The 23,534-nt window shown below is 44.4% G+C and overlaps 1 protein-coding gene across 2 annotated transcripts; it reads right to left on the minus strand.

Moving 5' to 3' along the window:
* Positions 1-212: 212 nt before the first annotated feature.
* Positions 213-23,460, minus strand: LOC135373645 (uncharacterized). Of its 2 annotated transcripts, XM_064606743.1 has the most exons (5): positions 23,403-23,460; positions 22,265-22,394; positions 19,478-19,579; positions 15,199-15,231; positions 213-471 (listed from the first exon to the last, which is right to left on the minus strand). In XM_064606743.1, exons 1-5 carry the CDS (start codon positions 23,444-23,446, stop codon positions 352-354), a joined length of 429 nt encoding a protein of 142 aa, XP_064462813.1. In that variant the 5' UTR covers positions 23,447-23,460; the 3' UTR covers positions 213-351. The 2 variants fall into 2 exon arrangements, with proteins under 2 accessions (XP_064462813.1, XP_064462812.1); XM_064606742.1 differs by having other exon boundaries at positions 22,265-23,459.
* Positions 23,461-23,534: the final 74 nt, after the last annotated feature.

Here is a 23,534-nt window from a genome sequence, read left to right on the forward strand (position 1 = left end):
ATGGTTATCTCTGTCCTGTCGTTCGCCTTGACATTCGCAAACCAAATTTAAAACCATCCGGATAACCTACACTTGCAAAGTAGTTTGACGGCACTCAGAGCGCGTGATGTAGGATAACCATCCAAGAATCAGCCGCGTTTTGAGTTGCCTCCAACTTTACGCAACCTCACGTTATAGCTCTTGTAGCACAGTTTGAACAATTATCGCACAAGTGGCAAATGAGCATCAATCTGTTATAGAGTGACATATTGAACAGCAATATTGAACACAAGACAGCGGCAGCAGCCACTTAGTCGAATCGAAGTACCAAGCACGACACGACCAGGTAATCTGGAGCAGATGAACGTCATGTCATGGATATTTAGCACAGGCATCCATTTCGTCGTAATGGCTGTCTGGTAGGTTCCAGTTACGACGGGACAGCGCTTTTATCTCGCTGTATTTCTTTGCACATTGCTTCAAGAAGCACAGCTGTAGGAAAAAAAGGAGAAACGATTATTGTTTAGCACGGAAAGTAGAGCGACTTTGTCCATTATGACATTCCGGTTACCTGTGACAATTCGTGCGTAAGCCAGACGGGGAGGTACCTTAATGATAGGCTTATGTAACATGCTACATCTCTAAAATCAGGGACAGAAAACAATTTGGCGCTGCACTCAGGAGCATCTGGCTACTGACCTATATTAGGGAGCACTCGGGTTTTCGCCAGACAGAGAGATCAGTGCACTAGAGCGATATTCGAATCTCTCACGATGCGTGACAGAAAAGAAAGCTGTCAGTGCACTTTGCATTGAGCTTCAACTACGGGAGATTGCCTATCTAGAGGCTTCTCCTGTGTAGCCAATGTGCCCTGTATTCCCTTGTTCCCTCCCATTACCCTTTTATTTTCCTGCGGTGCACAGCATAAACTTCAGCTGTTACTCAGCGCCTATGTTGTGTCGTCGATGGTTGCTGCGCTGTGTTGTTGCGTTCATTAAACAGATCGCACCATGGACGTACACATAGATGAACGCCTGTGTCTGAATCCAAATCGCGGTCCAATAACGTGAATCGTATGAGAGTTATTCAACTTTAGACCCATCGTCATTTCAGCTGAGTCGTTGAAATGAAAGCATCGGCACGCGAATTCGCTTTGTTTTTTCCTTGGCAAAAATAAACATACATGTGATATACGTAGAACTGTACATGAAGACATGCGACGTTGTCCAAACTCACTTGGATAGCCAATGACTTTCCCGTCGTGTATTGTGCGCTATTTGAGTACAAAATGCATCTCCGCGGCTATATGAATCATGAACCTTCGAACATTTTTCTGTTTCGTGCCACGCAACCAGGGATTGTGACGGGAAACAGATGCTGAAACTATGAACGGTATCTACCTGAATTTCATCGGAAACAAAAATAGAAACAGAAATGATAATGGTTTCGTTACTAACACCAGAAACCGAAACAGAAACAAAAATGTATTTTCATTCGTCTTACCAAAATCGGGAACAGAAACGAGAACGGAGCCCGACACCGAAAGAGCTGAGGCACAAAAACAACCGAAATACATCCTGCAGGAACGGAAATCGTTACCAATATTTAATCACCAATGAATGAAAACAGTAAGGAATACAATAAGCGGGGAACTTCGAGGGACAAAAAATGGAAGACTGGCTAGTCGCTGACGGCCGGTAATGACAAAAGCGGCAGTCCAGATTATATCAACATTTGACCAAGATTGATAGTGATGGATAAAGGTATGGAACAGCCGGCGTTTTATGAAAGGCATTAGCTCGGTAATAGGTAGTACGAGCTTGTCTTGGTAGAGCGACTGATTTTCCTGAGAGACTTCAGTGGCAAAGCGTTCCACCGAACTTGCGTAAGATTAATGTAGAAAATGAAAACTAACTTCTTGTTAACACAATCATCCGTGATCGAAGCCATAAAATGACGTAAATTCGTCACGTTAAACTCGCATATATTGCTAATCAGCCTTAGATGGTGTTCCGCGGCGAGGAGAAAAATGTACAAGATAAGGAACTTTCCTGATCTCTAAGAGAGCTTGGGAGACAAGCGCGCGAAAATTCTATTCTGCTCCGAAAAGGAGGTGAACACAACAGTGAGTACTGAACTGTACAAAATAGATGCCGCAGGGAATCGGAACCGACTGAATATGGAACCATCTTGCCCCGTAATAGAGTGGAACTCCTGTCGACCGCGCCATGTCAGGCACAAAAAAATTAATGACGGTGTCGCCCAGCTGGTCGCGTGATGACACAGTGGTGGTCCAGATGATATCTTCATTTGGCCAGGTCATATATCGATGAATAAAGGTGTGAACAGCAGGCGTGCTACCAACGCCGACTTTTATTCAAGTTAGTCGTTATAGAAGATAGCATTAAGACTTTAGGTTCGTAAAGGGTCGAATTAAAGAGCTAGTACATGTCGATGCGTCGATTCTGGCCTATGAAGTCTAGTGGCCTAGTTCATCGCTTTTATGAACACCACGGTGAAAGTGATGAAATGTCAGAGGCAGTGATGACGACGATGATGATGCTCACACAATGTTCTTTTCAGTAACAATCACTGCACATAACGGCAAAGGTGACTTTCTTGAAGGCCAGCTAAACCATACGGACAGAGGTTAGAAGGAAAGGCGGGGAGGAAGACCAAAAGAGGAACTGAGGAAGGAGCTGGACGGAGCTCTAATTTCTCTGTGGGTGGCCGCAGGAAGGCATACCGAATCAGTCGAGGGAACGTAGCGTATTTTTAGCTGGTGAAAGCAGGCGCAATTTCGAAACCAATTGGCAACGCTTGCTCCGAGCTTCCGTTGGCTACGGATTTTGTCACAGTGTGCTTCAGTCGAGGATCGTAGCCAAGGCTAGTTGAGGCAGTTGCGTTGGTGTGGCGGTGGTGGGGCAGTCTGGGATGTGGCATCCACCCATCGAGATTCAAACTTGTTCGACCGCGTTCTGGCGGTAGTGGATGGTTCTGCTGATCATTTTCGAACTTCAGTTTCGCTGAGCCTCTCATTTTGTTATATTCAGCCTCAGCTTCTTAGTATTTCTCTTAAATATATTGAGCAACCAGGCTGTACTGAAAAAGTGTTGTTACATGTATTGCGCGTGTTCTCAGCAGGCAACCAAGGTCCCACGAACGTCCTCAGGAAGCACAGAATATTGACCCACAAAGGCGAAGCATTGCCAGGATTTTCCCCATATTGGCTGAAAGTTGACACAAAGGCTCCATATTGCCGTGATAGGCAAGCCTGAGCGATCAAGACACGTAAACAAACACTAACACGAGGACTCAAAACCAGCAAGACGTTTAATATATAATAACGAACTTCATGAACATGTAGATGGTGCGTGGGAAGACAGAGAGAGGGGGAATATGGAATTGAGGACAAAGTGAGTTGAAGGAAGGTCAGAGGAGCCGCTTGAAGGCCGGGTGGATAGATACAGACGACACACTAATACAATTATCCACACTCTGTATGGCCAATGCTTCTCTCAAAAGACGTTTTCGCCTGTCTCGTTCCCACGCCAGCACCGCCGTCTGGGACCATAGGGGTTGACCAAAGGCGTTAAACGATCTAACCTGAAGTTGTTCCTAGAGAGGAGACGGACCCCCATCTCCTTCGACATAGCCTTCAAATTATGTGATATCTTGTGGTAGTACGGAACTACTGCATTTTTTTTCTCTTTTTCTTCCATTAAACATTTCAGGCGAACTTGAAACGGTGCAAGTAAATTGTGCTGGATTAGCTTAATCTCGTAGCCTGCTCTTTGTAACTTGGCGGTCTGTAGCTTGACAGCACTGAACACGATTTGGAGTAAGACTTGGTCAGGGCACTGGTTATCAAGGAATTTATCAAACTATTTTTCACCAACTTAGAATGGCAACTCCTTCTTGGCAGAAGGGGTTTTTTTACTTGAAGCACCATATTGCCAGCAGTGTAAGGTCAAATATAAAAACTTCAATTTCCCGTCGGTAGGATGCTCACACTTTTGGCATACCCAAGAATTTTCCGATTGGCAACGTTGTCAAGAAGAGAATTCGCTTCTCTTCGGTCAGTCCTCCGTCGCTCGGTTCGCAAACCTACTGTGAAACGCCGTGAAGAGCACGTCCATTCATCAACTCTCTCCGTCAATCCTGCAAGTGTGCATCTGTCGTCGCACCTCACAGACCTCTCCAAAACGCCAAAGTTCTGCCTTAAGAGGGCATACCAGCTCTCCGTCCCAATGTATTTCCTATGGAACATATCTGATGCTTTTTCTCGGTAACTATCGCGCAGATTTTGACGCGGGTGATTTCACAATAAAGAGGAAGACGGGATGAACAGAATAATGTTATTAGGTTTCTCATACATGTCGTATGTACTTTACGGCGACGTCATGAACATGAAAAAAATACACAATTTTTCCCCTGCCTCTTTGGACAGGTTTTTATTAAACTTCTATAGCCATTTCGAAAAAAAAAACATTCCATTTACTTTCTCCCGATATGTTTCAGGAATTGATAGATCGTTTTTATAAAAAAGCATGAAATGTGAGTACGCAAAATCACCCACTAAAAGTCCAGTGAACGGCATCATTCTGACGAGACAGCAAAACCGCGCGGACCGTATCCTTCCGCCGAGCAAGCGTGCGCGTGCGCACCGGACGGCACTGCTGGCTCCTCTCTCCTCATTACTTTCCTGGACCGCTGACTTAGGGCATGACCTTGGAGACCAGAACAAAAGCTTACTTAGCTGGCTCGTAAAGGGATTATCGTCTGAGCCGGCATTGTCGCCAACAACCACAGGCCAACAACCGTCTTCTTTTTTCGGTGCGCGTATAGAGAATTGAGATGAGTTTATTCGCTTCACATGAAACGTCAATTTGCCCGATTTTGCCGGGTTTGTGCTTACTCAGACAACTGTCTCATAAGGCTAACGAGAATCTGCCGTATTTACGATTAGTGGAAGGCCGACTTTACAAATATTCCAGTAACGTTCAACATGACTGCCCTGTAATATGAGAGAACTGATGCTCTGAGGCTGGAACAACATAGTAAGGACAAACACACACAAAGCCTCAATTTGCCTATGAAATTAACGATGAAAGAATGAAGTCACTGAAAAGGTTAGCCAGCTGTAGGAGTGGGTGAAGAAGATGTGGGTTCGACCCCTACAGCTGGCTAACCTTTTCAGTGACTTCCATCTTTCATTGCCCTGTAATGTTCGTAATGTGGAAACAGCGATCAAGAGGATTACACACAAATAAATGTTCCTCAGGATAACTGCATTTAGAACTGCCAGGTTTCTTTGTTCTTCTCTTTCTTTCTTTTATTGATCGATTTATTTTCATTTTTATCTTTTTTTTTTTCGTCAACGCTCCACGTGAACCAATAAGAAAAATCGATCAAGCGACCGCTGCACAATTATTTCCGCCCACGCAATGGGCAGCAGTCTTTTCCGGAACCCAAATTCACGTTCGCGAAACAAGGAAAACCAACGACAATGCTCGATTGCTTGGTACGATGATATGCCGTGTTTAAAAGTCCGACATCACTATTTACCACACAAACTCAACAAATTTCGATGAAAAAATGGCTAGGAAGCAAGCGAGCTGGTGAAGATGATGCATGATGTAAAACCCTGAGACTAGGGGACGCGAAGGGACAGACACAAACAGCTGTTTTTGAGACTTCGTGTTTGTGTCTGTCCCTCCGTGTTCCCTAGTTTTTCGGGGTTTTACATCTGGCATGAAATTTCGATGTCTGTCCAAGTCATTTTAGCGAACGAGAGCCACATTTTTGGCTGCTTAGGCTTAGCGGGGCGGACGCGACAGAACAGCACATTAGGTAGTTAGATTAGTAAAAGTTCGGTGTTTGCATTTTCATGTTCATGTTGTTTATTTTTCAACGGGGACTTCGATCCCGTTATTTGAGATACGGCCAATTTTTCGATACCGGTTCTCTGGATTTTCCATCTTTCGACACTTCTTGCTGGTTCCGCGTTGGATGACCCAAAACCTGTACCCGTCGTTCTTTGCACCGCAAACAAAGGAAAGCCTTCTGAGGAAGATCAGGAAAAGCTCCGGGTCACTGGGGATTCGCCACTGAACTAGTGACTCTACGCTGAACCAGCTGAACGAAAGGTCTGGTGTAATGTGAAGTACCCTGCGAAAACCAAGGAGTACTGAAGTTTCCGGGTAATAATCAGCGCATTATGAGACGGAATTCGTGCTCCGAGACCTCCTCGCGTACATAAAGACGGAGTTCAAAGAGTTTTAAGAGCTTCCTTCTCCTTATTTTTTATCTCTTTTCTTTTTTGAATAGCTGTTGCTAAATGCAATGCATTTATTTAGACTGACTGAGTGTAAGTATTGAGCCATCAAAAGGCCGAAAATGATAACGTCGAACTATCAGAAAGCCGAAAATCAGAAGGCTGAAAACGGAAAGGCCAAAGAGACACGGGGTGAGCACTCTAGTGAATGACCACTGAATGGGATGGTGTTGATTATGAAGTTTATAAGTTTTGTGGCTATTGTATTAGAAATCAAATAACTGGAATGCATAGCATTTCGTGCTCGCAAATAGACTAGCCAGCGAAGATGAAAAACAATAATGTACAACTTGTTTACTACGAAAAGAAAGTGTGTGGTGGGTAAACTGCGATAATTGTGCACTAAAAGCCCCTGAAATATAGATGCAAGTAAAAACTGAAACCTAGATAGTCGATGAAGCACATCACAGCCGACCGAGTGTTATCGTTCGCTTTGCGGATTTGTTGAAATTGGGAGACATAGGGTTCTTCTTTTTTCGTTTTTTTTCACGTATTAATGAATAATTAAATCTACATTCCATTCAACGAACAACATTAAATGGATATAGTTCGCTGCATTAGTGCGCTAGCGATATCGTTCGCTGGATGCTTGTATTTCTCTACTGTCGGTGCGACACAGGTTTTACAGTTGTCCTTACATATTTTTCTGTGCCGATGTTTATGGGTTATAAAAGCTCTACACCCACTTATTCAGTTGTTTCATTGCCCTTACAACTCCGCTTCTGCTGAAAATACTGTACATCAACATCATTGTCTGGCCACCACCACCAACAAAAAAAGAACTATATATGAAAATACTGGTATTCCTGTCAGTGGCGTAGCTACGGGGAGGCTACAGGGGGCCCGAGCCCCCCCCCTCCCCTAACTGCCACTAGCCGACCCACGCAAATACTGCAAATCTGAGGAGCTAGCGTGACGATCGCGAAAGTTCTTACAGTTCATGGCGTCTATCCAAGCGGCACACTTGAATCGTTTCCAAAGTATGAGCTTTTCAAAATCCTTCCAATCTCGTGACACCACCTCATTGGACATCACAGTATAATCGTATTGTGAATAAGTCCGACCATACCCACGTTCAGCGAGCGCGAAGTCAGAGCCTCAGGATAGTGGGCATATGCGTTTACTTTCGTTGGTACGAATACAGAAGGTCATTGCGCTCAGTATTCTGTAGCACTCCTCTTTATAACAGAACGCGGCTACCATTTTCCCAACATATCTGCCAGAAATAAGTAGAAGGCAGCAGGACCTTGGAAAATCACTAGTGATGAATCACTAGTGCTGATGGAGAATCGCTTCCTAATCTTACCGCGTTGTCAGTACTCAGCAAAATTTCCGAGAGAGGAACGGAAAGAACAGATGTAATCGGCACAATGCAAGCGGCGCAGCGGGTGCATTTATGTTCCTTGTTCAATGGTTTTACTATGCGTTAGCATCAATGTTAATTTAAAAAATCCCGTCTCCCAACTTAAATAAATAATGTGATAGAGCTTGATCGGCTATGATCCGTTTCCTCAGCTGTTCACAACGGCGCTCCTGTAATTTCCGGGATACGGCGAAATCGTCCCCAGTGGGAACCTAGTTTAGAACCGGGTCCTAGGTTAGTTTTCAGAGGTTTGGTTAGTTTAGGCTTGTTTTTGACAGTCCACCGTCCGCAGTCCATCGCATCCTCCTCATCACATTATAACTGGATATTCCGAAATCCTAAGCTGTTATTTGAAGAAAAGTAATTGATAACGTACAAACATGAGTAAGAAACAACGTAAACAGCATAACAGCATTTGATCGAACGCCGTTTGGTCGAACGCAGTTTGATCGAAGGCGTTTGAGCGACGCCGTTTGTTCGAAAGATGATTCTTCGAAGGGAGTTTCAAGCTCGCAGCGTGTCCTTAGCACCTCTTTTTCTGTAACTTCTGACTCGAACATACGGAGCAGGCAATAAGTGTTCTCTCCTTCTTTGTTTGTTTGTTTTTTGCTTCTTTTTTTTTTCAGCTAAAGAGAGGAGGCCACTGGTTATTTGCGGACCTTCGTCATTCACTAACAGCACAGCTTCTCGCTTTTTACTCTCTCCCATCCGAAAGGAAACTAAATTGAATGGAACAATGCGGAAGTATCCCGTGAAATTGTAACGGGACCCATTACTTCAGTCCCCACTTCACCTCCAGCAATGCGGTAGAGTATCGCGCCCGGCGATGAAACTCCCCACCTATCATCCTGAAATAAAGTTGTTGTTGTATCCCGCGAACAAGTGGGACGCATACCGAAGAAAATGTCTTCAAGTTGGGAGCAGCCAATAGTGTGTGCTTCTTCTCTGCACCCTTTTCATTGCTGACGACAGGGAACGATGATAGTGATATGTACACGAAAGGCACCCGAAGTCTGAATGCTAAGAAGGAAATTTCGCCATAGTATAAAATAAAGATATTCTATTAACAGTCATATAATACTTTAGTTCAATCTTGTTTAGAGTATGCATCTGCTTCAAACGAACCAATAAAAAATCAAACGACCGCTGCCGTTTCGATCAAACGATGTTCGATCAGATTGCTTTGGACGAAATTTCCCGCGTTCGATCAAACGGCTTTCGTTCTTGCGGAGAAGATTTCTCTGGGGCTTTTCCTGGGGATGGTTCTTCCCGGGGACATTTTTTCCGGGGAGGAAAATCCGGCATCTCGGGCAAGCTTTGAATATAGGAAACGACTTCTCGGTGATCATTCCTTCATTTGGCAACTAGCGCTCATATTCATCTCTGGAAACGCCAATTTTGTAATTGCATCTGTGTTGCCCTACAAGAATAGTGATTTTCCTGTCCCACATGATAAGGAGACCGAACTGCACTTTTTGCAACACTCAAACAAGAACCTGTTATGTTGTCAGGTGACCATTGTTAATATCTTTCTAGTCTGTGTCCTTTTATTTTTTGTCGAATCTTCCTCTTGGCGTCCAGAAAAAAAAAAGTCTGTTGGGAATATCGCGACTCCCGCTGCGAGGCCTCGCCGCTCGACCTTCCGTATCTTCCTTGGTTGGTCGACCCGAAGCCTTTATCGCCCTTCGTCTTCTTTGTACGGTTTTGCAAACTGGCACACCAAGGCGAGAAGAAGGGAGTCCCCTGTTACTGGGGGTTGTCGACTGACATCATTTTTCTGAGCCGATGTAATGTGAAAGAAAAAGAAGAGGGAACATAGGGGAACGGATTACTGAAGTTTTCGGGTAAAGAAGTCTATTCTGCGATGAAAATTTTGAAAAGTATTTTGCACCAACGCCCTGTAAATGAATTCAAATATTTGATAATGCTTACTTACCAGAAATATACATACCAAAATGTCATTTTTGCATGAATAATAGAGTTATTATCAAGGTAAATTGCATGTAAGCGAGTACAAAAAAAAGGGAATACTGTTTCGAGCACTAGATTTTCGTGACTTGCACTGTAAGCGCTGTGTGTTTATGGCCTAATTTACAGCTGCTGGTACATCCAGTTGAGAGCCTCCGAGATACAAACATCTTGGGCGAGCTTTGATAGCATATGAAGATACCTTTCCTTGGCCATTTCCTCATTTCTTAATTGGGAATCGCCTTGTCCTCAGACTCACTGCTGGCAACATTCGTTTATAATACCATCTGTGTGTGTACTGCCCATATTGTCATCCGTATTATCCGATCACACTTGTACGTCGGCATACAGTAAGTATGCACTAGTAAAACAATACGAAGAGCAACTAAAAATTACAGACAACAAACACAACAACAACAACAAAATAAAGTACTCATATAGCAATAGGAGACACGCAAAGAGACGTGAATGTCTCGACTCGAACTGCGGACCTTTCGTGTCAAAGTCCGACACTTTACCTCTCGACAAAGAGCGCAAAGGGTGCGCGCCGCCTTAAACTCGCGACGTGAACCACGCACAATGGGGATTATTTCGCAGTCGTAGGCGAACGGCGTGATAAGGACGGCGACCGTGGCACCATCTAGAATCGAGAAAATCGCGAATCGGAGTTCCTCCCCGACTGGTATGGCCTCTTAATGTGAAACCTTCAAAGTTCGATTTCATCTCCGACGTGGACCTCATAGCTTCTATGCCGCAATGTGGCTCCCAAACACATGCTTTCATTGAAAATTCGATTGCCAAGCTTTCCAATGCACGGGTCCCGGCTACTGTGTCAAAATCCCGTTCTGTGGTCGCGGCACAGGAAGAGTTGCAGGCTAAAAACCTCGTCTTGCTTCAAACTGACAAATCTGGCCGTTTTGGTGTTCTCCCGAGAGAAGAGTTCTTAAAAGAGCGATCGGATGCGATTGACGAGCTGTTAGTGCCTTTCATTGGGAACCTTCGAACATTGAAAAGGGATGTTTCGAATATTTTGAATGAAAACGAAATGTCAACCTTGGTAAAGAATATCAAAGGAACTGCGTCTTGCGCGTTCTCTTAAAAATTTTTGTTGAAGGACCATAAACCCAATCTACCCCTTAGAATTGTACTTAATGAAAATAGCACTTGGCAGAAGTTCGTATCAGCGTTCATCCAGAAATCATTGTCAGTTTTAAATGTACCCAACCCCTTATCTCTGAGAAACTCCGAAGAATTTGTCAAAATGCTTTTGCCATTTCATGGTTCTGAAATGTTCCCGATATCGTTGGATGTCAAAGATCTGTACTATTCTCTTAAAAAACCTTTGCTGTGAAACGCGTTTTGGATCTTTTGGTACGTTTCCAGTCTCACGCTGGCATAGCTATAAGTGATATTTTAGAATTGCTGAATTTGTACTTGAATTCTAATGTAACTTGCATAGATGGCGTTTTATACACCCAAAAGGATTGTGTTTTCACAGGTTCGTCTGTTTGCACCATTCCTATCTGAAATCTATTTAGGCTGCCTCGACTTTCATTTACGTGCTTTTGTAAATTCGTCTTTGCCTGACGCTGTTTTGGTGGCTAGATACGTTGATGGTCTGATATTTATGTCTCGTTCCCGATCCTGCTTGGTAGAACTGCAACGTGTGGCTCGTGAATCGTCCCCCAAATTAACATTTACGGAAGAGCATCCTGCCGACGGGAAATTGAAGGTTTTAGATTTGACATTACACTTCAAAGGTGGGTTATGCTGGCACTATGATGCTTCAACTAAAAAAACCTTTCTGCCTAGAAGGAGTTGCCATTCTAAGTTGGTGAAAAATAGTTTGATAAATTCCTTGATAACCAGTGCCCTGACCAAGTCTTGCTTAAATTTTGTGTTCAGTGCATTCAAGCTACAGACCGCCAAGTTACAAAGAGCAGGATATGAGTTTAAGCTAATCCAGCACAATTTACTTGCACAGTTTCATGCTCGCCCGAAAGGTTTAACGGAAGAAAAAAAGAGTAGGTCCGTACTACCACCACAAGATATCACATAATTTGAAGGCTATGTCGAATGAGATGGGGGTCCGTCTCCTCTTTAGGAACAACTTCAGGTTAGATCGTTTAACGCCTTTTTCGAAACCAGAGCCTGGATGTAATGCTGAACACAGAACCATCAAATTTGTTCCACGTGCAAAAAATGTTGTGTATAGAATTCCGTTAGCTTGTGGCTTTGTATACATAGGTCAAACGTCTCAAGGTTTTAACCAAAGGTTGGGCCAGCATAAAAACAGCCCAGATTCAAATTTGTCGGGCCACCTAAGGCTCTGTAATAATTGTCAACCCCTATGGTCGCAGACAGCGGTGCTGGCGTGGGAACCAGACAGGCGAAAACGTCTTTTGAGAGACGCATTGGCCATACAGAGTGTGGGCAATTGTATTAGTGTGCCGTCTGTATGTATCCACCCGGCCTTCAAGCGGCTCTTCTAACCTTCCTTCAACTCACTTTGTCCTCAATTCCATATTCCCCCTCTCTCGGTCTTCCCACGCATCGTCTACGTGTTCATGAAGTTCGTTATTATCTATTAAACGTCTTGCTGGTTTTGAGCCCTCGTGTTTGTGTTTGTTTACGTGTCTTGCGCATCGCTCAGGCTTGCCTATCATGGAATTTATTCACCAGCTAGCCTGCATTTACGCCATTTTGTCTATGCTCCATATTGCAAAGTGTGAGCAGTAATGGGGAAAATGTCGGTCGGCAATGTGGGCTCATATTGCAAAAATTCAACCAATGTGGGGAAAATGTCAGCAAGATATTACTCATGCCCATATAGCTCATGCGAACCCCCTAATAATGAAAATGCAGATAATGGGACGAACCCGTATTGGTACCTGTTCCAAATGGCGAAGTCGCACGGCAATATCGAAATTCGAAGCGTGTGAAGTGCCCTACTCAGCGCGTCGTTACATTCAATAACTTCGCGCAGACTATACACATTGCTCGAAACAACATATCTGGCAATGCCACTGTAATATGCACTGGAACTCTGCTGGTATACCTGCTGTAATGAGTCACCATCTTGCTTGATGACAATCGGTCGTAACCGCAGAATGAAACGAAGCGTTGCAAACGTCGTTTCAGCGAAATCGCGCTAATTATAGAGGGGCGTAAAAACTTTGTAGCGGTGACGAGGATGGATGTGCCTTTGCAATTTCGCTACACCTGCATTGAGTCAATGCATGCCAACAATAATTCCGACATAATTTCCTGTCAAATACTGTGTTTTTAATTCAGGATGTCAGCTCTGCTGTGATTACCTGCTACGTAGAGCTGTAAGGCCATTCGTCTGTTTCTTTAAGGATGCTACGTAAATGCTTTGCAAAGAGAGCAACACGCGAATACTATTTATTCACGCTGTATCGGACGCTCAGACAATGTATGTTTGCTTGCTCCCAACGCTATCGAAATACTACACAGTAAAATAAGACTTACAGTAAAAAAACAGATTGTATAAACATCCTACAGATCCGTATATCTAAGACGACATCCCCGTGATATGAGTGTTCATATCCTGGTCTCTTGGATAGTCCAGGAGCTTCCCCAGCATATATGAACTGCGCTTTATACATCGGAATGCAAACATCCAGAGCGTGATATTCTGTACACAGACATGTGCTGAGACATGTGTTGTTTACTGGGTAGAATCACAAGGTAAATGGCTTTGTGGGATATCCCCTACATGTCACAAAGATATCTGGATATTCAGGACTTTCGTGACCAGGTAGAGACGTTCCAGGGATATTAATCAAAGAGGTACATTTCGTTGAATTTGAGAAACAGAGAATACGAAGAGGACAACACAGGACTCAAACCAGCTGTGAAGCTTTAATGCAGAGGGTACCGGAAAAGTGGATCGTGGAATATCGTTGTCTCTGGCAAGGCTCGCAACCGTAGGAAACCTAAGCAGTCAGAGCTATATTCTTTTTTTTTACAATTTTCTTCCCCACTTCGTTCCCTTTGTCCGTGTTTAGTATGTAACAGCAGAGCTTCAGGTAATTGTGCTTGTTGATTTTGCGAATGCGTTGCAACTGACAACTTAATGCGATAAATTTCCTCACGCCACTCGGCTCCCCAACGGAGAGTAACACGACATAGGTGCTACGTGGATTGGAGACAGACCCGCTTAGAGCCACAGATGTAGAACCGATAACCGTGGCTGTCGTACGATTTTTCTGTTGCTAAGGTGGCCGAAAGTTTGTAATGATTTCGAGTACTAGAAAGGCGTTAATAAAGAAGAAGAATCGAAAATATATAATTCATAAATAAAATAATAAAATAACTGAAGGACAAACTGGAATACTAAGTGCGAACTAAGTGGGACTAACGAAGGAACTACCCCTAAATTCGCACTTACTATGCTAATTAATTAATTTATTCTATCTTTCAACACGAAACAAAGTACAATACCATTTTATGTTTTAGCATTACAACTCCCGAGTTGGAAAATCGTGACAGTCTGATGGATGTGCGTAGCGCCGGAGAAAAACCTCTCCGCTCCCTTCCTCATTCAATACCGGCATTCCGCCGCATCAGTGATGCATTAATTAATCGTACTTCGATTTTTTGCAGTGAACCCGTTCCCTGGGGTAGCAGAATTTTGTAGCAGAAATTGCGTGTGTAAATAGTGCATGCGTAGTTCAGTTGTTTGAGACACTGACAGTGGTCACACGCACACACACAAATACACACGCGCACAAATTGTTCATCAGTGTACTTGTTTCATGTATTTACTGTTTATTTTCACAGGTGCCTGCAGTATCTTGGATGGCGTGATGAAAGAACGGCGGTCTGTCCATGAAGCGTCTGCGTGCTAAGTTGTGATTGTGAGATCATCCTATCAACTTGGTCTCAGTCAACTCAGTAACTGTCTCAGTATCAACTACGTGTGACTATCGACGTGGTGACTCTCTTGATGTTTCAGTGCCCTCTCGTCCTGGAGGTTTGATCCAAAACAGGTCGAAGTCAGGGCTCGAGTATTTGCCATATTAGCGTATGACAGCCGCGTTGACAGATCCAGGAGATTGGTAGCGGACGAGTGCAAGACATTTTAGGCTATCCTGAGGGTTGTGTTACATGTCCATCACCTCTATATTTAGATATGAGTTGAAGGTATACTAGTCGAATGACGATTGAAGGACAGAGCGAGCTCTGGAAGGGACGACGTTTTTCAGACGCTTGAAACGGGTGCGTGAGCTGCAAGCTGTGTCATCAGAGATGAAACGGGCACTTCTCACTAGACATAAAGAAGCTAGGTGTCTGCGTCGTGTCTGCCTGTGTCTAAGCGTGCGTCGTTTGGATTGTTTTTGGAGCTTTGATTAAAAATTTGGGATCAATGTCCTATAGTGCCAGCATAAAGCATTCAAGAGTGTTTGACGATGTCGAATGATGCAGCCAGTTTTCACGAAAGATTCTGGTGCTTTCTGTCAATCTATCTGGTCATGGCGTAGCTAATAAAGTTGGTTGTCCAATTAGAAGATAAACGTGCACGTACCGCATGGTCGTCGTCGAAGCATGCTTGTCCGGACTGAAAGGCAATAACGAAATGTTAATCAGTTTTGTGTCGCTCTCGTCATTTGGATCAGTTCATAGCACACTCAAGGGTACCAAGGAAATGTTTTTTTCTGTTTTACAGAAAAACATTTTCTCTGCCCCATCGTTTGATAGATACATAATCATACAAAGATGGGTAGAAATCCAGCGAACCGGTGGAATGTAGGAAGGGAGTTGCCTCAGGACAGAAGCCGCCGATATTTCGAACAGAGACTGTTCTTCTGGGCACCGTCCTCATCATTGGCATGGTATTTAAAGGGTTAGATGTGACGTGTTCCGTACGGAACCTTTCTTCCCTCCGGGCTGTTGACCCACAATTCGCATGAACCTTTAAACACGTCACACCTAACCCTTTAAATACCATGCAAATGATGAGGACGGTGCCCAGAAGAAGAACAGTCTCTGTTCGAAATATCGGCGGCTTCTGTCCTGAGGCAACTGCCTTCCTATAATCATACAAAGTTCGGCACCAACCCCTGATATGAGAACAGATAGGGTATCGATCATCGCATTTGTTTTCGTTACGACGCTACGCTACGTAACCCTACGCTGCATGACGATACGTCATCCGTAGACGTCTGCCGTGGTCATGGCCGTGATATCTCGCATAGTAAGCTTCCGTATTCGTGCTACATATTTACACCCTGCTACCCCGTTTAATGTAAAACTTCGTATTGGGTTCACATCGGAGCAAATGTACCCTGCTTAAATTGGGGTATGTGTGGGGGTGTATAGTGGGGTATTGGGGTATTGCGAAAATATTCTGGCACAGCGTCGATGTATTGTGTGTACCGGACTGTACTGAAAAAGCGTTCTGACATGTGTTCCCACTGTTCGACATGGTCCAGAACAGTTTTCAGCACACCACCAACCAAGACAGCACACGACATCGGGCCGATATCGGCAGCAAGTTGGGCATGTCGGCCCAACATATCCCTGACACTGCCAACCTGTGACCGATATACGACAGAAGTTGGCAATGTCGGCTCGATGTTGATGGAAAAACGCGACATCTAGCCGACACTGCCAACTTGCGACCGATATCACGCTGAAGTTGGCAATGTCGGCTCGGTGTTGACCGAAACAAGCTACATGTAGCCGACAGTGCCAACTTGCGACCGATATAAGTTTGAAGTTGGCAATGTCGGCTTGATGTTGACCGACACCAGCGAGATGACGCTGACAATGTCAACGTGCGATTGATATCTCACAGAGATTGACAATGTCGGCTTGATGATCACAGAAACGAGAGACAAGACGCCGACACTGCCAACTTGCGACCAACATCCCACTGAAGTTGGCATCGTCGGCTAGATGTTGACCGAAACAAACGACATAACGCAGACACTGGCTTTCCATCGACCTACTTCGTGTCCCGCGCCAAAAGCAAGTAGGAAACACATTCGTTACGTTGATGTAGAGTTAATATTTGAAGCAATACCTCATTCGAGCCTTGTTTGTATGCGTGAGCGAACTAAAATCAGACACGTCACCTCCACCATTTTGATTCTGAGACGAGCAGGGCTCTCGAATTTGCGGAAGCTCGTAAGACATGAAATATATAGTATGTTTTTGTTTCGAAAGAAATGCCGGTACCTTTTGAAAGCTTCTTGCGCTTCGTTTTTTAAGGAGCTTTCGAACTTTTTTTTCGTCTTGCTTTTGGTAATACCGCGCTCATTGCACGCCGTGGGAAATACGAGAGATAAAGAAAACCATCAGAAAATAAAACGAGTAATAAACAATGGTAGAAATAAAACGTAGTTTCCTCGCAAACAACCAGTCTAACGTTGTTTTCATCCCTACGATGGCCAGCACACGAATAAAAATACAAAATTATGTTGGCGCAACATCGGTCACAAATCGGTAGCATGTCGAAATGACATCGGCAGCATGTCCAAATGATATCGGGCCAATATCCTGACCCGACATCGGCCCAACTCTGAGCGGTGTTGCAAGCGTATGTTAGGCCGATGTCGGGAGTGTCGGCAGCAGCACATAAGGTTTTGCCAGGAGTTTCCCCGTATTGGATTAGACTTGGCAATAGGGACCCCATATTGCGAAGTTTGAGCCGTTAACGGGGAAGTGTCGCTAATATCGCCCTGTATTGCAAGTGTGCAATCCGTCCCAACGTCATTCTCTCGTATGTTTAGCGGCACATAAAATAACTTTGTTCTGTTTTTCTAAAAGCGTTCTGGAATTTTGACAGGACAACACCCAAAAAAGACAGCAGCGTATTCGTACGAACGGCACGATTGTTATCACCCAGCAAGAGAACACTGATCATATGTAATCCATGTGTTCCGCACATGGTGCTAAGGCGTCGCATCGCTAATGACGACAACGGTGTAGAGGAACTAGACGCCATATAACAATGGCACCGGGAAACAATCCGCGCCGGTTATGCTGTATTGCGCTCTTCCAACATTTTCACATTGCGGCCTCTGCCAACGCCACCTAGATACAGAAGGTCTGCTTATTACCTCCTCTCCCTCCTTCTCTACGTGGACACAAAGCCTGACTTCGTCTGATTGCGGTGCGCCCTGTTACGAATCCAATAACTCCGAAAACCTATAGACACGAATCTGTAGATAAAAAGAACACTTTCCACAAAGTTACTGACGATAGAAATATGGGACAGTTTTGAGCTTTATTTTGAAGTTTTCCTGTTTACTACGCCTGGACGGCAGTGGTTCATCTATGTGGCTACGACAGCTAAAAGCTTTGATTTGATTTGATTTTTTTTTTTGTGGCGCATTAGTGGCGTTATTAAGTTTTACCTAGGTACAATTTTTGTGCTTACTAAACCAGTGCTAAGTGCTGGGTTAGTAATTAAAATCACAGATCCTTTAAAAACTCGGTATCTCTAAAAAAACATGTATACCTTTTCAAAGGGTACAAAACTTTCATTGCCGAGCTGAAGAGCCGGGTGCGCAGTGGCAAGAAGTTTCTATTGCACGAAACAAAATGACGTTCACGGAGATGCTGGTAGGCTGGGCATACAATGAGGATGTGAAAGATTGAGAGTTGTTCCCCACAGTCACTGCATTCGGGACAGTCTACTTCCCGTAAGAGATATTCATGTGTTAAATAGGTGTGTCCCAGGCGGAGCGACAGGATAGCACCTCATACAGTTGATTGGATGCAGATGGAGGAATAGGTTTTATAGTGCGTAATTTGTTGCTTGTCTGTTGGTCCCAAAAGCTCTGCCAGTGTCTGCTGCTTTTTAAACATATAGCCCGACATCTTTTGATGGAATGTCAAAGGGCGTTATGTCGTATGTTAGGGCAGCAGCAGCTGCTCGATCGGCCTTTTCATTTTCTGGTATCCCAACATGGCAGGGTACCCAGCAGAAAAGTAACCGATAAACTGTGTGCTTGCTAGGTTCCTTGCACGATAGACAATGGGGTCTTTTGTGCAATGAATGCTACATATAGTCTGTAATGAAGTCAAAGAATCTGCGTATATGACTGATGATTTAATACGATTTTGTAAGATATAATTAAGGGCTAAAATTATGGCATACACTTCTGCTGTGAAGACAGACATGGTGACCTTCACACGATGTGACCTTGTAACAGTGCCAGTGACCATAGCGCATGATACCTCGGAAACACCCTTTGAACCATCAGTGTACTCTATGTGGCTGCCAAAGCTATCCTTTCGCACCTCAAATTCCTGTTGCAGTATTGTGTTTCACAGTTTCACGTTTGTTGTATCTGGAGAGGTACATGTTTGGAGGCGCTGCCATGGATGAGTTTTTTACTTGACTCAAGGATGATAGAGTTGTACTCTGGAAAGCCATAGTGATGAACTGGTTGTGACATTCGAACGCTAAAAGAAGACACAGCTGAATGCCTGTTCAAGAAATGCTGTCTGAACGGTGTGCCTTTCACACATTGATATGTTGATTCTTAATGCATATGAAGGAGCCATTTAAAACCTGCGTTGCTCTAAAGACCACTGATTTGACTAAACGTAGTCCTTGGAGACCTACTGGACCCAGGATTTTAAGTGTTGATGGCCGTGCTGAAACGTACACAGCACATCCATAATCCAATTTGGAAAAAAGAGTGGAGACGCTCCCCGGGACCGGTGAAGCTGAAGGTTCGACCGGGATTTGCTACCGCCGTGAAAAACACTGTTCTGATTGGCTACGCCACATCCACGGGTGACAAGGCTTTATCCATCTAGATAGTGTTGACTCTGCCCTATGCACTTACAGTCTGCGGAGCCTTGCATGGACCAAGGAAGTTGGTGCCATACGAGTGTCCCGAAACCCCACACGACGTGGTACACGATTTGCTCACTGTAGAGCCTTTGCCCTAGAACGGTGACAGACGAGACGTGTATTCATCACTCACCATATCATTGTCACACATCACACATGAAAATGACACCCATGAGCATTTTCAGTAAAGTTTCAGAATCAACAGCATTAGATGAATTTTAACGGGACCCGGGTTTGGACTGAACTATAACGTTTTATTTTTAGTTTACTTCACGCTAGCGCCAGGACTTCACGCAGCGCCTGACGCCAATTGCGTGCTTCGGATCAAGCCTGAAATCAAATGCATGTGATTATCCCTACGGCTATGAGTCTTTATTACTCGGCACCTTATGTGGCACAGTTGTGTGGAGTTTTTTAGTATTCTACTTTCGGCATGGATATAAGGACGGTTCTCGCCGAAGTCGGCCTGACACGCAAGGAAATTCCCCTGTCTCGACGGCACAGTTGCAGCGTCCAATGTTGCTCCATAGACGAAAACGTGCTGGGAGAAGGCAATGCATTTAGGACAGGTCCTGGTCGCACGTCACAGCAAATGTCAACCTACACGTGACCATAAATATGGCCGCACCCGTGATCCGCTCGAAAATCGTTTGTAAATAGTCCGTTTACTCTTTTTGTGCACTGTTCCGGGCGTCTTTCGACCTCGGTAGTTATATTCATCCGATAATCTCGCACTAAACACTCAGTTTTCTACATGAGGTCTCCTACTGTTGACCACTTTCAAGGATGCGATGGCGACCTACTATTACACACTGAGTCGATGCGATTGGCTTAAGCTGAGGGGAAATCTGCTACTATGTCTCGGAAGAAGCATCGTATAGTTGACGTTGCCAAAATACGTTCGTCTTCTGGCATGAAGCCAATCGGAATATGTCGACAAGCGCTAAAACGACATGACCTCAAAATGATGTCTATGCTTTGACACCATGCTTAATGTTGCTTCACGCGTGTTTCCTAACGTGGTGTCTAAGCAGAGGCCTCGTATTCTCCACTTTCGGGGCTCCTATCAAACGCACATGAAGGACACATCTTTCAGAGTGTTGTTATAGCTGAAACCGGTAGTACTCCGTAATGAAGCGTGCTTTTCCTGAAGTGCCTTCAGGTGTAGTAAATAATGTACTGTTTAGTGTTGAGATCCGAAATAGCACAGATACAGTTGTGTTGAGAAAAAAGATGTATACATGCCAGGAGTTTTGTTTCTCTGGTTGCGAGGCGAAGGATCCGCCTGAGGTAGACGACTTGCTTTGTGAGTGACGTATTCATTGTGTCAGTGGACCCAAGCAGCACACAATATTGGGCCCATATTGGCTGGTCATTGGCGATACGGGTCCAGTATGGGGCCTGTTTCGCCAAGAGTTTTCCCATATTGGATGAAAATGGGCAATACAGGCCCCATAATGCCCACTTTGAGCCAATATTGGAAAAATCCTGGCGATATGGGCCCCATATTGCCCGCGTACACCCCATATTGACTCAAAATATAGAAAATTGTACGTACCCGTGTTGCACAAATGCCCAAGCAGCACGTCAAGATTGAACGTTGAACCGTGTGAAATACCCAATTCAGGACATCGTTACATCCAACAACTTCCCGCAGATGATACAGATTGTTCGAAACTGTCAACGTACTTGGCAATCCCAATGTCACGTTCGCTAGAATTCGACAACTCAACATTCCCCGTTCTGGAAATAGCCGCCATCTTCCTTCGCTATCCTTTAAGTAAAAAACACAATGTCTGATAGGAAGGGATGGCTCTTCTGTAAAATTAGGTGCTTTCAAGTTGCTGCAAGCAGTGGCGTATGTCCGTCACCGTCACGAAAGTGTTTCGCTCCTTTGTAGTCTCGGAGCGGGTGGGAAATTTTTAGTTCACAGAATATTGCGATCCCAATGAAGGCTTCTGAGGGATCTTTGGCATTGGCAGCTGCGTGGGATTGCTTGTGGCCTTCAGCAAGGCGGGCGTAGTTGTTCGTTCTTTTTGGGCGATGCCGTGTTTTGTCTGCTTTTTTTGCAATCATGTGCAACGTGGATCAATTAGATCCGCAGAAATAAAAAAGCAAAGATCAGAGAAAAGTATTATTGGTGGTGAATATTATACAGGATAATTCTTTATTATTACACGAACGTGATATTGGTTGGTGATATGACGTTGGTGATATTACAGAAATATTGGCAATATTGGCGCAAAACGGGCTTGCCAATATGTGCACCCCCATATTGGCAGCCCACATTGGGCCAATATTGGACCAATATTGGCGTGCTGCTTGGGAGGTATCACTAATCATATGTGAAGAAGGACACCACGGCAATAACTCCACTAGGTTTGCAACACTGGGTTTCCTTAAACCTGAGTATCGGATCTATTCTTTGGTTCTATCAAGAAGCGGTCCGTCTGTAGTACCAGAGTACCTCATCACTAATAGTCTGCTGCTGAGACGCTTGGAGCTCGCACAATACTAATCAATCATTAATACGATCCATCGCTATTAAACGTTAATGCCGTCAATCCTCGTATCTTCTTTTCATCACGCGCGAAACAATTTCCTTGGAAATGCAGTTACCGGAAAATTCAAAACAAAGTATTTTCGCAGAAAAAAGTTCGCACAATCGAAAAAAACAAGCGTTCTATTACTTCCCAGCGCTACGACCTCGTTTACATTTCAACAATTTAAACAACACGAAAATACGAAATATATGATTTTTTCCCGTAGTGATGCTTACCGCTGTTAGTCCATCCATAGTAGCGCTCGCCTTACAGAAATTATCTACGTTGAATCCTACTACTCCTGAAAATGTAGGCGCATTTTGCGTGTCTGTCGTTGTGTAGCATAGACTTCTATTCAAGTCGTCCCTGTAAATAAACAAATTAGCTTCCAGAAATTTTCGTACAGGCAGAGTAGGTACGCTATTGGAAAAGAGCTGTCCCAAAACAGGAACTAAGATGGCCATCTTCAACACTCTCGGAGCTAATCACCATTGAGAGACATTGTTCTGACTTCTTAGTAGTTGTAAATGCGAGCCGTATTTGCGTCTTCGTGCTAAGCGTCTATGCTCTGCTCTCCGTTGAGGGGCATCAGGCAAGGGCACCAGTGGGCTCTGCGACTGGGACAGGCAACATCTGTTGCCCTGAGTTTTTATGAAAACAATGCGGCTATTCAGCAGCCTTCCTTTCATGTTGGCACTCCGACTCAAGACTACATGCCATCATTCCCATCATTCCATGTCTACCTTCGAACGGTATTGCTTACGCGCAGTGTAGAAAACACGTAGTTTATACGTTAATGTAAGCACCTTCCCCCTTCATGGAGGCCAACTGTCCCATTGCGAAGGTAAGTAATCGTGATCATAATCATAGTTCGAAATTTTTTGTCGCCAGACAAGTGCGATCACGAGCGACGCGAAGACGGTCGCGTCTGTGGATTAACGTTGTCCACACGTTACTTTTTTTTTGCTTTTTTCATGTGCCGAAATCTCGGCACATGAGACACCAGATTTAATGTCAGTCGTGGAAGACTGCGTTCTTCAGCAACTTGTGCCCTTCCAAAGAACTTACCATCGTCATCGGCCTGCTTTGAATCTTCCCAGATAACCAGAAACGTCTTATGAACATCCATAAGACGTGTAGTCCTGGATATTGTGCACGTGTAATAGATATCCATTTTAATCCACTGGATATTCCATGGACGTACTATCAACATATAAAAACCATCCACACCGGAGTTCCTCAGCGATTTGTACCCTTCCAAAAAAAGTAACCAGCGTCATCGGCCTGCTTAGAATCCGCTATCTTTGGATCGGCGCTTTGGATACGCTACCGACTCATCCGCTGAGAGAAGCCATTATGAAAGGTGACCCTTACTTATATGCAGGGATGAGATGTTGGTAGCATTGATCAAGATGCATGTCATCGCATTCACTCGTGTTCGCTATCCTGCAAAACGAGAGTCATATGGTCATGTGAGCTTATTGACTGCCTCTGAGACTTCGTGGC

Source organism: Ornithodoros turicata, unplaced genomic scaffold (genome assembly GCF_037126465.1).
Source record: "Ornithodoros turicata isolate Travis unplaced genomic scaffold, ASM3712646v1 Chromosome28, whole genome shotgun sequence".
Taxonomy (NCBI): Eukaryota; Metazoa; Arthropoda; class Arachnida; order Ixodida; family Argasidae; genus Ornithodoros; species Ornithodoros turicata.